At 41.2% G+C, this 14,949-nt stretch overlaps 1 protein-coding gene across 19 annotated transcripts in view; it reads left to right on the top strand.

Annotated features, from left to right (window-relative positions):
• The window catches only part of CADPS (calcium dependent secretion activator), a 476,583-nt gene that overhangs the window by 119,670 nt on the left and 341,964 nt on the right, over positions 1-14,949 (top strand). For all 19 annotated transcript variants that reach the window (XM_053898015.1, XM_053898017.1, XM_053898018.1 and 16 more), the window contains exon 3: positions 1,792-2,124. In XM_053898015.1, the coding sequence (XP_053753990.1) occupies positions 1,792-2,124 (333 nt within the window). The remainder of the gene's footprint in view (positions 1-1,791; positions 2,125-14,949) is intronic.

Genomic DNA, 14,949 nt, shown 5'->3' with positions numbered 1-14,949 from the left:
CGGGCTCTCCACCCAGAACCTCACCTCGGCTGCCTCTGCTAGCCCCGCTCGGACCCCCGGCTTGAGCGCTCGGAGACACCCTGGCTTGCGAGAGTTGGTGAGGATGTGGAGAAGGAGGAAAGCTCATGCACTGTTGGCGGGAATGTACATTGGTGCGGCCGCTCTGGAAAACAGGGTGGGGGTTCCTCAAAAAATGAAAAACAGAATTGCCACACGATCCAGCAATTCCACTCCTGGGTATTTACTGGAAGAAAACAAAATCCTAATGGGAAAAGATCTATGCACCCCTGTGTTCAGCGCAGCGTTAGGTACAGCAGCTAAGGTACGGAAGCAACCTAGTGTCCGTCCATAAATGAATGGATAGCAAACGTGGTACTTGTGTGGATACACGCACGGACACAGGAGAACATTACTCCGCCCTAAAAAGAATGAGGCCTTGCCGTTGGCTGCACCACGGAGGGTATTACTGCTACGTGAAGTCAGTGCAAAAGAACATGACAAATACTGGGGCGCCTGGGTGGCTCAGTCGGTTAAGCGTCCGACTTCGGCTCAGGTCATGATCTCGCGGTCCATCAGTTCGAGCCCCACGTCGGGCTCTGTGCTGACGCTCAGAACCTGGAGTCTGTTTCAGATTCTGTGTCTCCTCTCTGTGACCCTCCCCTGTTCGTGCTCTGTCTCTCTCTGTGTCAAAAATGTTAAAAAAAAAAAAGAACATGACAAATACTGTCTGATTTCACTGATATGCGAAGTCCAAAACAAAAAGGCAGAAACGGACCCATACAGACCAAGAGCAAATGGATGGCTGCCAGAGGGGAGGGAGGGGGCCGCATGGGCAAAATGGGCGAAGGGGAGTGGGAGATACAAGCTTCCAGTTAGGAGGTGAGTAGGTCCGAAGAGAAAAAGCGGAACATAGGGAGTATAGTCAGTGGTGTGGTAGCAGGGTTTATGCTGACAGATGGTAACTACGTGGTGGTAAGCGTAGCATAACGTAGAAACTTGTCAAATCAGTATGTTATGTGCCTGAAACTAATGTAACATCATGTGTTGACTGTAGTTCAATTTAAAAAGTAAAAAAAAAAAAAAAAATAACCATAATAACAAGCCATCTGGCATTACTCTGGTCCACTTTTTAAAGTGGTTATCGTATATTAATCCATTTAACCCTCACTTAAAAATACCTATGATGCAGGGACACCTGGGTGACTCAGTTAAGTGCCTGACTCTCTGTTGCGGCTCAGGTCAGGATCTCATGGTTCATGAGTTCAAGCCCCGCATTGGGCTTAACCTTGAACAGTGCAGAGTCTGCTTGGGATTCTATTTCTCTCCCTCTGTCTCTGCCCCTCCCCTGCTTGTGTTCTTTCTCTCTCTCTCTCTCAAAATAAATAAATGAAACCAAAAAAATACCTATGAGGTAGACTACTATTATCCCATTTTATAGATGAAAAAAAACTGAGGTACAAAGAGGTTAACTTGACGAGAGGAACACAGCCATTAGGTGGCAGAGAAAGGACCCAGGCTGTTTGAGTGTGGAGTCTGTGTACCGTATCCCGCCTCTTGTGATATTACCGTCCCATTTAATCCCTTTAACAACCTGGTAAGTACTCTTGTTATTTGTGTTTTCTAGATTTGGCCACAAAAACAAAACACAGAAGTGACTTCTCTGAGTTCACCCAACTAGGAGGTAGTGGGGCAGGATACAGCCCACGCTGGTCCCTTCTGTGGTACCCAGGATGGCAGTCAGCCCCAGGAGACTGAGTCCCTGATATCTTTCTTGTCCCTGTTCCTGCTTAGGTGTTCCTGAAGAGCGACCGTGTGGCCCGCATGGTCCAGAGCGGGGGCTGCTCCGCCAATGACTCCAGGGAGGTCTTCAAGAAGCACATTGAGAAAAGGGTGCGCAGCCTGCCCGAGATAGATGGCCTCAGCAAGGAGACCGTGCTGAGCTCCTGGATGGCCAAGTTTGATGCCATCTACCGTGGGGAAGAGGACCCCAGGAAGCAGCAGGCCCGGATGACAGCCAGCGCAGCCTCTGAGCTGATTTTGAGCAAGGAGCAACTCTACGAGATGTTCCAGAACATTCTTGGGATCAAGAAGTTTGAACATCAGCTCCTATACAATGCATGCCAGGTAAGGTGTTTGTTACCTGGGCCCAGCGCTGTGAGTGAGTAGGGTCACATTATGACTTCTGCATGCCCTAGGCACTGTTGTCTTCAGGGGACGTTTCTTGATTTAAAAAAAAAAAAATTAATTAGAAGTTATATTTTACAACTGCATTGGTAAAAATTGAATATAATCTAGGCCAGAATATGTTCATGTTCATCTTCTGGTTTAAAAAAAAAAAAAAAGAAAACATTTTTGCAAGCTCCTAAAAGTCTTGTGGCCCCTACGTACTGTGTACAGCCTGTTTCATAGGTAGGTTGGTTTTAGGAGTAAGGACTGACTCCTTTGTGTTTCCTGAAAAAGCTGAAAGCTCAAAATAATTTTTTAAAAAAGATTGTTTTGCCGTTGAAGTATATGATGCTTACCAGGTGAGTGGCTTATGATTCCTCAGCTTGGGAGACAACTGAACTTAGTACCTCATCATCAAGAGTAATTATTTAAAATAGAAAGCTTCCAGAAGGCCGGAGTGTATCACATCATTAACAATATATTAGTCACACTATGAATTCCAAGTGGATTTGAGGGGGCTAGCTGAGACTCTGCTTGGACCCATCCAAAGTGGGTCTCTATTTTCTCTGGATCAGGGGTTATCCAGTCAACAAATACTTCGCAGCATCCACAGATTTTAGTAAGTGTCCCTTGGGAGCATTTTTCAAATTCACATCCCCAAGCCCCAAAACTAGAGAGTCTAATTCTGCATTCTCAGGACAGGGCCCAGGAATCGGCACTTGAAACTAGGGCTTCCCTTCCTGGTAGTTTTACTGCCCTTCTCCTTCTAAGAACCATTGAAGACACCCAGTTGTGCCCTAATTTCCCTGGGCTAACTCTGCCCCTAGCATAGGTTAAATTAAGACACTATAGTGTATTGGCTGAGTTGTGCCTTGCTCAGAATCAGACAGACCGAAGTAAATCTTACTATGACCTTCACCAGTTTTGTGGCCTTGGGGAGTTAGTGAACCTCCTCACCCATGAGCTTGGGATGAATTTGTTCTAAGGGTTCAATGTGTATGAAGCCCAGAGCAACATGGGACACTTTATAAATGGTAGCAGTTAAAATATATGATAGTCTACCAGAAGAGGCAAAAAATCAACAGACAGTATCAGAATAGTGCCATACAAACTTAACATAAGAACTACAAGATCTTAGGGTGCCTGGGTGGTTCAGTTGGTTGAGCATCAGACCTCGGCTGAGGTCATGATTTCACGGTTCGTGGGTTCGAGCCCCGTGTCAGGCTCTGTGCTGACTGCTCAGAGCCTGGAGCCTGGTTTGGATTGTGTGTCTCCCTCTCTCTCTGCCCCTCCCCCTCTCATGCTCTGTCTCTCAAAAATAAATAAATGTTAAAAAAAATTAAAAAAAAAAAAGAACTACAGCATTTTGAGGCTTACTTCTTTCCTTCCTCATGGCTACTTTCTAGTTCAAGGAACCAGCATCTCTTATAGGATGACCACAGTGTCAACCCAACTGGTGACCCTGCCTCCCCTCTTACCTCACAATAATATGCCCACCACACACCAGCTAGAGCAAGTTTTTTAAAATATAAATTGGACCTAGGGCACGTGGGTGACTTAGTCACTAAAGTGTCAGATTCTTGGTCTCAGCTCAGGTCTTGATCTCAAGGTCATGAGTGCAAATCTCGCATGGGGTTCTGTGGTAGGTGTGGAGCCTTTTTTTTTTTTTTTTAACGTTTATTTATTTTGGAGACAGAGAGAGACAGAGCATGAACAGGGGAGGGCCAGAGAGAGAGGGAGACACAGAATCTGAAGCAGGCTCCAGGCTCTGAGCTCTGAGCAGGCTCCAGGCTCTGAGCCCGACGCGGGGCTGGAACTCATGGACCGCGAGATCGTGACCTGAGCCGAAGTCGGCCGCTTAACCGACTGAGCCACCCAGGCGCCCCTGGAGCCTTCTTAAAAAAACAACAACATATATTGTATATGATATGATATGATATGATATGATATGATATGATATGATATGATATGATATGGATAACATTGCTTTTCTGTTTAAGAATTCCAGTAGCACCCCAATACCTTTAAAGTGACATCCCAGCTCCTCACTAAGGCTTGAGGCAATGCATGAACCACTCTTGCTCACCCCGTTTTTCCCACACGCTCGCTCACTGGCTTTCATTCTGTCTCCCCAGCACACCAAATTGATTCTGGGTCTTTGCATTTGCTTCTCCTTCAGCTTAGAATGCTTTTTGCCGAGACCTTTCCATGACTGCCCCAGCTTAAATGTCAAGTTCTCCAAGAGCTCTTCTAAGACCATCCCATCAAAAGTGGGTTTTTTGCCTACATCTCACATTCACTCTCTATCTCATCCTTTGTTCCATTTTTATCCTGGCTTTTACCACTATTTTCTATTCCTTGTTCATCTATTTTTACCTGTTTATTCCCTGTCTCACACTTAGGAAGGTGGTGATTCATCTTTGCCTTATTCACTAGTATTTCCATGAAACCCTGGCATGAAACAATTCTCGGCACATAGAGGTGCTCAATAATTGCCTACTGAGTTAATAAATGGATGATTGCAGTTTATTTTAACTGGTAGATAGGGTCTTGTTATCAACCATTATGGCTCACCCAGAACTTACCGGATATTTTAGTAAGTAGGAATCTGTTTATCATTTCATAATACAATATATACGTTATGTTCCTATTTTCTACTCAGTCGACTTCAATTCAGAATGCTGATTGCCAACCCAAAGGTTGATATTTCCTTTGCTGGGTCGAGAAATATTTTGAAATGACCAAATAAATCTCAATATGAAATTAAATTAAAATTTTCTTTTTGTATCAAATAATTGCTACATCCCTACATGGCACTTTTAGAATGGGGTAAGCAATTGGTATTCCTACCTATCGCCAGGACCACCTTTTCTCCCACAAGAATATGGGTTGTCAAATGACCTGCTTGAGTTATGAGTAACCCTCAGAATGACAGAGCTGGTTAAGGGTTCCTAAACCTGCTAGTCACAAAATGATTCCGGGGATTAATTTTTCTTCTTATTACAACAGCTTATTGTATTTATTTTCTGTCCTTGTTCAAACAGCAGCATTATTGGAATGAACGCGTCACCATGCCAGGTCTCATCTCCCTGTTTTTGGTTAAGTGGCAGGACTATGTTTTCCCCTAAAAATGAATGATTTAGGCTCATAATTTCAGCATGTTTTCCATGAGTTAGACAAGAAATATAGTACTACTGTTGACCTAAACAAAGAGGTAACTGAGGCAAGCTCAAAATTGTTAAAAAGATGAGTGTATTCAGGAATAGCACAGGAATTGCAACTCAGGGCACACAAACTATAGGAAGCTGCAGGCGAGTCTGTTGAAGGTTTGGAGTAGGCTGTATTTAAATCAGTCTCTCGGTCCTTAAGTGTTATTTTCCTAAGGACACACGCATGAGATTTTTCCATTTTATGTCCTCTGGTTCCATTTTAGACTGAAATTCCTTCCCCCTTCCCCCTTTTGATCAAGATGTTTTTCAGGAAACACCTCTGGTCAATTATGTCATTCAGATTTTTTTTTAAGTGTAATTGGCTCCTAGATAGCTTGTATTCTACGTCCCATGGAGCTTAGGAAAGTAGTGCACAGGTGTCTTCTCCCATTAAGCTGAGGAGGACCATCCTCAGGGGTCTTGTCCCATGGAGGAGGGCGATGATATAGAATTTCACTTGCCTCTCTTGAACAACAAGAACATTGAGAATGAAAAATCTCAGCTATATCCCTCTGATGGAGGACAGTTTAGTTCCCACGGTCAGTTGAATTCTAGCAAAGGTCTTTGAAAGGAAAAGAATTTTATTTTGTACATACATTTGGGAATAAGGCATTTTTTGACTGATACCAAAGAGTAGACGTTTAATTAAAAACTTAATCTAGGGACCAAAAGCCCAGTGATAGCTATTGACTGAAATGCACTTCTCGACCAGCTTCCCCACCTGCTATATTTAGCTGATCAAAAATGTCCCAAGTTCCAGGAGCCTGGTCAACTACTGCTAGCAACTTGATATTGTCCTTCATTATTTTTAGTTCTTGTGTTTATTTTCCCTGACTTACTGGCCTAAAAACAAAGTTCTTCTCCAAGTAGGGCACGGGTTCCTCTCTGCTGAACAGTGAAGAGGGTAAGGGCTCTGTAGTTTTTGTAGGGCTATTTCTGCTAGGCTATCTGTTTGGGTTTGTTGATGTTCAAAAGCTCAGATAAAAACATTGAGAGTGGTAGAGATAACTATAGAAAGATTGTGAATTACTTTTTCAAGGTCTGCTACTCCAACCTAAGCTAAAAAGGTTCTGATGGAAGCCTGCACCAAACCCTTTCTATCTACTCTAGAGTTGTATGTAACCAGCTATCCAAAATCATAACCTTCAAAGTTCTGACATGTCTTTTTAAATTGATAGAAGACCACAGATTAGGTATATAAGCAGTAAAAGGAAGAGTTTTTCTAATTTCAGGGTCAGAAGTGAGGCCAATTATCCCCAAACGTCTCTTCCAGTTAAAGGGAAGTGTAGGCAGTGGGATATTTCAGACTTAAAAAAGAATGAAATCTTGCCATTTGCAAAAACATGGATGGATCTGGAGAGTGAAATAAGTGAAATAAGCCACTCTGAGAGAAAGACAAATTTTAGTCACAGGTTGCTGTTGGGTAATGTAGTCTAAGAAAATTTTACCAGGCAAGAGATAACATATTTTAAAAACCATAAATGTTTTCATGTTCTAAAGCTATATACACTGAATGTTCAGATCAGTATTATGTTCTTCCTTGAGATCTTGTTTTTCTATACAACAGTTTGGAGGGGGGGGGGAATGAAGCATTCAGAGAACTTTGCTTCCAGGGAAAGTTTAAAGTTTAGCATTAAATTAGACCTATTAATAACATTAAATAAATAAATAAATAAATAAATAAATAAATAAATAAATGGAAGTATAGGGTACATGTTTCTTCCGCATCAAAAGAAATACCCAGTGTCTTCTAAGGCACAGTTGGGTCTCTTTGCCCAGATATTTTTAGCTGGAATAAAAGAGGGGATCTCATGATCAGAAATATAATCACTTATTCAGAGCACACTATAATCTGATTCACTAGCATTGTGGGAATGACTACGTGAGCACCTTATATTTTTGTAGATCTGAAGTAACGAGAGAGCTGTTCTAGTATAGGTAAGATTTTGGTAGAGATGCAGAAGATTTCTAGGAGAAAAATAAGTTGAATTAAATTTCCTCCATTCCCCACATTTGTTTTTTGTTAATTCCCAGTTAAGTCCCAATGAGTGGGAGCACATCAGTTTCTCATTTTCTAGTATTATTAGTTTTCATTGCCCCACTATAAAGATACATTAAGGTGATACAGTCTTCTAGATTCCTATGGGAGTGAATTCATGTTCACCTGGATTATATAAAATAGTATAGTTACAAATATTTAGTGGGAGCTATCTAAGAGTTTTGCCATTCCCATCATTAAGTTTTCAAAACATAATGATTTTGGGTAAGCGTCCAAACCTGAGTGAGGCGTATTCCATTATGATTAGGGAGTACTTGAAGGAAAGCCTTAATATTTGGTGCCAGTTTTCTGAAAGGGAGGACATGTGTGGTTTCACAGGTATCAAAGGAAAATCCGATATCCTTAGCAACTAGGTTTTGCCATCCTTCTAAAGATGGTGGTCAGGCCAACAATTCAGGTTCATCGTGAGTATATTTGCTCTGGCTCAAATCCAACAATCAATTAGGTTAGCAGAATCAAAGAGTCTTTTGAAGTGGGGTAAAAGGATGTTTAAAGCTAAAGGAAATTGGGGCGCCTGGGTGGCGCAGTCGGTTAAGCGTCCGACTTCAGCCAGGTCACGATCTCGCGGTCTGAGTTCGAGCCCCGGGTCAGGCTCTGGGCTGATGGCTCGGAGCCTGGAGCCTGTTTCCGATTCTGTGTCTCCCTCTCTCTCTGCCCCTCCCCCGTTCATGCTCTGTCTCTCTCTGTCCCAAAAATAAATAAAAAACGTTGAAAAAAAAATTAAAAAAAATAAAATAAATAAAGCTAAAGGAAATAATGTTAGAAAAACTAGGGAAAGGATAACTGAAAGTCTGAATGACATGGTTCAACTAAATATAGAGTGAGAAGAGAGAGGCCTGGTGCAGATATCTTGGGTAAGCTATCTACTTTAGATATCAGATACTTTAGTGACTATAAATCTTCAGTTTTAGGTCACTATTTGGGGCATGGGTCCATTCAAGTTTGGGGGCTTTGCTTAGATGTGACACTTGTATCCAGGAGTCTATTCCTTGAATTTGGCTGCACAGGATTAGCAGCCTGTGCAGCCAGGCTGTGAGGAACCTTTCCAGCAAGGTTGAAGAAAGTCTTTTTGGAGATGTATTTTCCAATAGATGAACTCTCTAGGCTGTTATGTGTGATGCTTGATGTTTTCATCTCCTGGGAGCACTGTGGAAAGGTTTGTTCTATCAGAGCATGATTACTTTTTTATAGACTTCATTGGGCCTTTGCAAAATTGAAGTATATCGCCCTTTATTTATTTATTGGGGGCAAAATAAGCAAGGCCTAAATGTATCAACTGCCCTGTAATTATTTCAAAAGGCAAAAAAGGTTATGTATCCCAATGGTAATTGGTCTAAGATTTAGAAGAACCAATGGTAACGCTTTTGGCCAGAGTACTTGGAAGATGTCAATTAAGCTAAGTCTTAATAAATCCATTTGTACATTCAACCAATCCCGAAGACTGAGGATAGTAAGCACGGTGAAAGTGCTACCGAACTGGCAAAGCAGAATGGCTTGTTGAAGGATTTGACCAGTACAGGGGGTTCCCTAATCTCTGTGAAGTACAAGGGATGTTCCCCAAGTGGGAATAGTCTTTTCTAATGGGACTTCAGGTACAGAAGAGGCCGTTACCTGTCTACATGGGAAAGCTTCAGTCCATTGTGAAAACATGTAAACCGTTACTAGGATGTAATTACAGCCATGAGATGGGGGCAATTGTGTGAAATCTTTGCCAAACCTCAGATGGTTCATTGGGTAAATTAAAATGTTAAGGGGCAATCTGGATAGGCTTCCCTGGGTTAAACTTAGGACAGGTGGAGCAGTCACAAGAGGTACTTTTTGTGGTGTTGCCAATGTTTCCCCAACAGTATTGATTCATGAATGTTATTTTCACAGTTGGCCAATGATTTAATTCATGTACGGTAGTTAAAAATGGAAATTTTAAAATTTCTGGCAGTAACAGTTTGTTGTTGGGTCTGAACCAGACTTCCTTTTCTTCATGATACCAACAGCCTTTAGATCTCCAATTTTGTTTTTCCTATTCGGGGTCCAATTGTTGTATTTTGCTGCTCAATTTTCTTTAGCCAGCCTGAGGGTGAGTTGTTTTCTGGACCATAACAGGTTTGCTCCATGAATCCCAAAAAGCAGCATTTTTTAGTTGCTTGTTTGGTTGGTTGGTTGGGTTTTTTGTTATGTTTTGTTTTTATTTTTGTTTTTGTTTTTTTTGTGGAGACATCAATGAGGTGGTTTCCTTTGGCTTCCTGGGAGTCAGGCTTAGAATGCCTAAAGACGTTAATAATATCTAGAGCTGCTGGCAAAAGCCTAGCATATAATAAATTTTGGGCATAAGGACCATTTTAAATTTTGTCTCCCCTGAAAGTAAGGAAACCTCATTTCCATCGCATTCCAAAATCATGGGCTACTCCAAAGGCATATTGACTATCAGTATAGATGTTTGTGGCTCTACCTTTAGCAAGAATATATACTTGAGTAAGAGCATATCATTTAGTTTCTTGGGCTAATGTGGCCAAAAGGAAGTGAGCGGCCTCAGTGGCTTCAAAAGGATTTGATATTGCATATCCAGAACAATGTTGACCATTTTCATTTTTCAGGTAAGAGCCATCAATAAATCATGAGAAGTCAACATTGGTTGAGGGGGTTTCTTACAAGTTATCACAAGAAGTTCATAGGTAGTCCATCAAAGTTAAACAGCATGGGCAGGGTTTCATTTATGGAAGAAGGTAGAAGAGTAGCACTGTTGAAATTATTACAATGAATAAGAGTGATATGAGGGGTAGTTAGCAAGAGAATTTCCTAAGAAGATGGCTTGCTGAAAGGTGTTGGGTGCAGTGTGAGCTTAAGAGAGCTTCGACAGCATGAGGTACAAAGATGGTAAAGGACAAACCCCATGACTGTTTCTTCAGTGGCCTTAACTAGAAAGCCAGTCCAAAGTCATCAGGGATAAGTAACCTCAGGCCACGGGATCTGCAGTAACTCAAACGTTGGTTATTAGCTCCCATGTTCTGGGCTAAGTATTATGAATGCATTTCCTTCTTTTTTATATACAAAAAGGAAAAAATGTAGCTAATAGTCTGGATGACCAAGGGCGAGTAGATTTACTAAGTTTTTCTTCAGAGTTTTAAAGGCCATGTCAACTTGGTTTCCCCAGATAATGGGGTCAGGTTTAGTGGTTTTTAATAAGACATAGGTGCTGGGCCATTATAGACAAGTTTAGAATCCAGTTCCAAAAATAACTAACTGTCACAAGAAAACCTGTCATTGACATTTGGCTTTACGTTTGGGGAACCTCAAGATGCCATGAAATCTATTAGGATCTAGATGTAACCGTTCTTTTGAGACTAAATACCCTAACTATCAGACTCGAGTTTGAACAAATGGCAACTTTTCCTTTGAGACTTTGTGTCCCTTAATTGCTAAGAGTTTTAACAGGTGCATACTGTCTTTTTGTGAGGAGGCTTAGCAGGGTGAGCAGAGAACTAATTCATCTATCTATTGTAGTAAGGTAAGGCATCTACAAAACTTTGTATCAAATAGGTCAGCTTCAAAAATTTGTGGGAAGTAAGGACTCTCAATAAAATCTTGAGGCATTACTATCCAGGTATACTGTCCTTTTTGGTAAAGACAAAAAGATATTTGTTAGCCTTATCAACTGGAATGCTAAAGAATGCACTGCATAGGCTGATTACGATGAAAAATTTGCTTTCAGTAGGGATAGATGCCAGTAACTCTGGGGATTAGGAATGACAAGATGGTGAGGAATAACGATGTTATTTATTGCTCAGAAATCTTGGACAAATTTCCATCCTTGACCACTAGGTTTTCTTACAGGTAAGAGAGGGGTATTAGGATTGCAAGGGGATAAGAAATACCTGTGCTTTATAATCTTCCATGGCACATCTATTGCCCTATAAACTTCTTTGTTCATAGGGTGTTGACTGATTCTGGGGAGAGGTTTTGTGGCATCAATTTGGATCTTAATTTGGGGCACCATGAATTCTGCATGTGTCCTTAGAGGATTTTGCCTGTAGAGCAGGGTACTAAACCTAATAATGGTGATGAGTCTGAAGTTTGATCTTCCCTTGTTGGTAAAGTACTTGTGAAAGTAATAGGGTTTGGATTTTCTTGAAGATTAAATTCAGTGGATTTAAATTCAGAGGAGTCTAACTCAAGAGTTATCTTCTCCCTTTCCAGAAAAGGAAATGGTAATGCAATACTTTTCTAGGAAACCCTTGCCCTAATAACTGGATGTGAGCTGATTCACTGAGGAGAAATGGAAGTTTATCTTGCAAATGTCCCAAGCAGAAGTGTATATGTTTGTAAGTAGGAACACACTGTGGTTTATTTGAGGCCCCCCCTTACTTGAATGAATGTATTACTCCAAGGGGGAATTGTTTAATTGCAATGGGGTTGGGCACTGTGATAGAGTAGTTCTTGTGTCGGTTAATATTATAAGAGTTTCATCCTCATTCTGGAGAGTAGTTTCCAGAATGACAAACAGTCCCTGGGTTTCCTTAGAGCCTCATCCTGGGGATGAGTCTGACCCTTGGCTCTTGGAAAGATTCATCATCTGAATCTTTTTTAATTTGTAGCAGTCCTTTCTCTGATTGCTGTGTTTTTTTTTTTGTTGTTGTTTTTTTTTGTTTTGTTTTGTTTTGTTTTTATGATAATGACATAGTCCAGTCAGAATTTGCTTGGGAGATTTCATCTGATGAAGGTGGGGATTTAAAATTTTAGTTACCCTTCTTTGGGAATCATCTTCTAGGATGTGGGCTAGCTGATTAGCTAGATTGACAAGATCAAGGTTGGTATGGGTTGTCTTGACGAACAGAGATAGGTCTCTGTTTAAATCACTTATAAACATTGAATTAAAGGCTACTGTGGTAGCTTGAATGTCTATAGGGTGTCCAGAATTTGCTTTTACAAAAATTTGGAGTATGCTATAGTAATCATGAATGGATTCATCAGACTTTTGGGTACATGCCTGAATTTGTTGCAGTCTCCCAATTTAGGGAAAGCCCTCAGAATGGCCAGATGCAGCCTTTTAACTATGACACAAGCTTGGTCATGTAAAAGAGCTGGTGGTTGACTTATTTGGAATTCTAAAGGTGGTTTGCGGCTTTCTCAGTTAGCAGCTTTCATCCAGTGCTGGGCTTGACCTTCTCCAACAAACATATAGACTAATTGATAAAGATTGGAGACATCAGGCAGATCATTTTGAACGACAGTATTGAATTCTTCAGCCAATCTATGAGGATCCTCACTCACATTGAGAAAATCTGTTACTGTAGCTCTAAGTTCAGCTTTAGTGCATGGGACATAAGAAATTAATAATGTAGCAGGATCCTCAGAAGTTCTCATTCTGAAAGGGGGAGTTTTAACAGGCTCAGTTGGCAAGGTTTCAGCACTAGAGAAGAAGGGGAGTTGGGATAAAAGAAGGGGTTATAAGAGGGCAAAGGTGGGTATAGCAGAGCTGGAGCAGTGGCGTTAGGAGAGACCTCACTGCTGCCGCGAGGGAGAGACTTCAGATGCTTCTTTATTTGCTCTTACTGCTTGTTTACTTCAGTTAACTTAAAAGTAGTATTTTGTAGACAGGTAATTTTAGAACCCCAAATACTTTTAGAGCCTCTAGGTACCAATTAAAATAGCTATCCCGTTCAGATTGTTTGTTCTCTTGCCATGGACTTCTAATTTAGTCCAGAGAAAAACGAGTCTGGGGAGACTGAAGGTTCCCCGTAATAGCCATTGAAGTTCTACATTATCCTTAGTGAGGTGGTCCATTCAGTCAAAAAAGGACACGAGGAGAGACCATAGTTTTTTAACATAAAACCAGCTGCAGGCCCTGAGGGAAGGCCACCCTTAGAACATTTAGATGATTGGGATCCCACAACTTAGTGGTTTTCCTGAGAGCCAAAGAAAAATCACTCAACAGCCTGATGGGTATGTTTCAGGGTTGGATGTGGTGTTTTGGTTTACCGTGTGCCTTTCATGAGATGCATTTTTGTTTTTCCTGGCAGACACCCTTTCCTCTAATTTTCTAACTGGTGACCAGGTGTCCCTTGTTGTATAGAAATTATCTTGCAGTTGAGAGACAAGCTAATGTCACTATGGCCCTCTGTGACCAACTTACCCTCTCGGGCGGGGCTCTTGCTCTGGGGACTGGTCTCTCATAAGGAGGTGGTGAGTGTTGTTGTAGCATTTATTGTTCTACCCATGCCCACCAGTATGACTCCATTTTTCTTTCTCTCAAAACTTTAAATGGAATTTTACCAAAATTTTAGCGTACTTCAAATAGGTACTTTAAATACTTAAAATGCCTTTACACAGAGCTTGAATCAGAAAGCTCCACCAAGGGGAGGGACCTCAGAATCCAAAAGAATTCACCAAACTGAAAGTAGACAGTGACTCATGGAAGCAGTGAGCTCAGGAGGCTCATTGTGGCTTGCTTGACTCTGAAGGTTGTCATCCTTCAGGGGTCATCTCCTTCTGATGCCACTTCTGATGTCAAGAAATCTTGACCTAAATGAAGAGGTACACTGAGGCAAGCTCAAAATTGTCAAAAGTTTATTCAGGAACAGTAGAGGAATTGCAATTCAAGATGTGCGAACTGTACCAAGCTGTTGATGAGTCCACTGAGGGTTTGAGATGGGCTGTATTTATGAGCAGGGAATGTAAAGAACAGGGAGTCTAGTTAGTCTATTAAAATTAAAAAACAACTGGAGACCAGCTCTGGAAAGTTCTTGAGCAGACAAAACCAATCCAGTCATACAGAGCTCAATTCAGCTTATTTTGTGAGACCAACCCATAATTTCATTTTTATGCGTCTGGAAACCATAAGCAAAACTTCCCAAGATTGAAATGAGGTAAACCCTGACCAATCCCTGATCATTTAAGAAAGTTCCAATATTATCAGTTTTCTGTAAATCAGGCATTTACAAGAAATCATTCTCCCAGGCCTTAAGTTTTATTTTCCTAAAAGTACGTGAGTGAGATTTTCCATTTTATGTCCTCCAGTCCTATTTTAGATTAAAATTCTTTTACATTATAAAAGAATAATGTCTTCTCACCCAAGACTAATAATTGCCCCCCTCCCCCCACCCCCAGCTAAAAGAGAATTATAGGAAATGTAAAGGAAAGTGCTTCTTAGGACAGAATATTTAAGGCATGTAATATATATATTTTTTAACATTTATTTATTTTTGAGAGAGACAGAGCTCAAGCGGGGGAAGGAAGAGAGAGGGAGACACAGAATCTGAGGCAGGCTCCAGGCTTTGAGCTGTCAGCACAGAGCCCAACGCAGGGCTCTAACTCATGAACCATGAGATCATGACCTGAGTCGAAGTCAGACACTTAACTGACAGAGCCACCCAGGCGCCCCTCAGGCTTGTGATATTATGTTCTACACTCCTATTCAGACAATACAGTTGATTATTGCTTCATGGTTCACATTAGTAGAAATTAGGACGAAGAGCATATACAGGTGATTCACGAAAGAAAAAGTATGAATTAATTCTAAAC

The sequence above is a fragment of the Panthera pardus genome, unplaced genomic scaffold (assembly GCF_024362965.1).
Source record: "Panthera pardus isolate Hobbes unplaced genomic scaffold, ASM2436296v1 HiC_scaffold_8, whole genome shotgun sequence".
NCBI lineage: Eukaryota > Metazoa > Chordata > Mammalia > Carnivora > Felidae > Panthera > Panthera pardus.
This window is presented reverse-complemented; position numbering and strand designations above follow the sequence as displayed.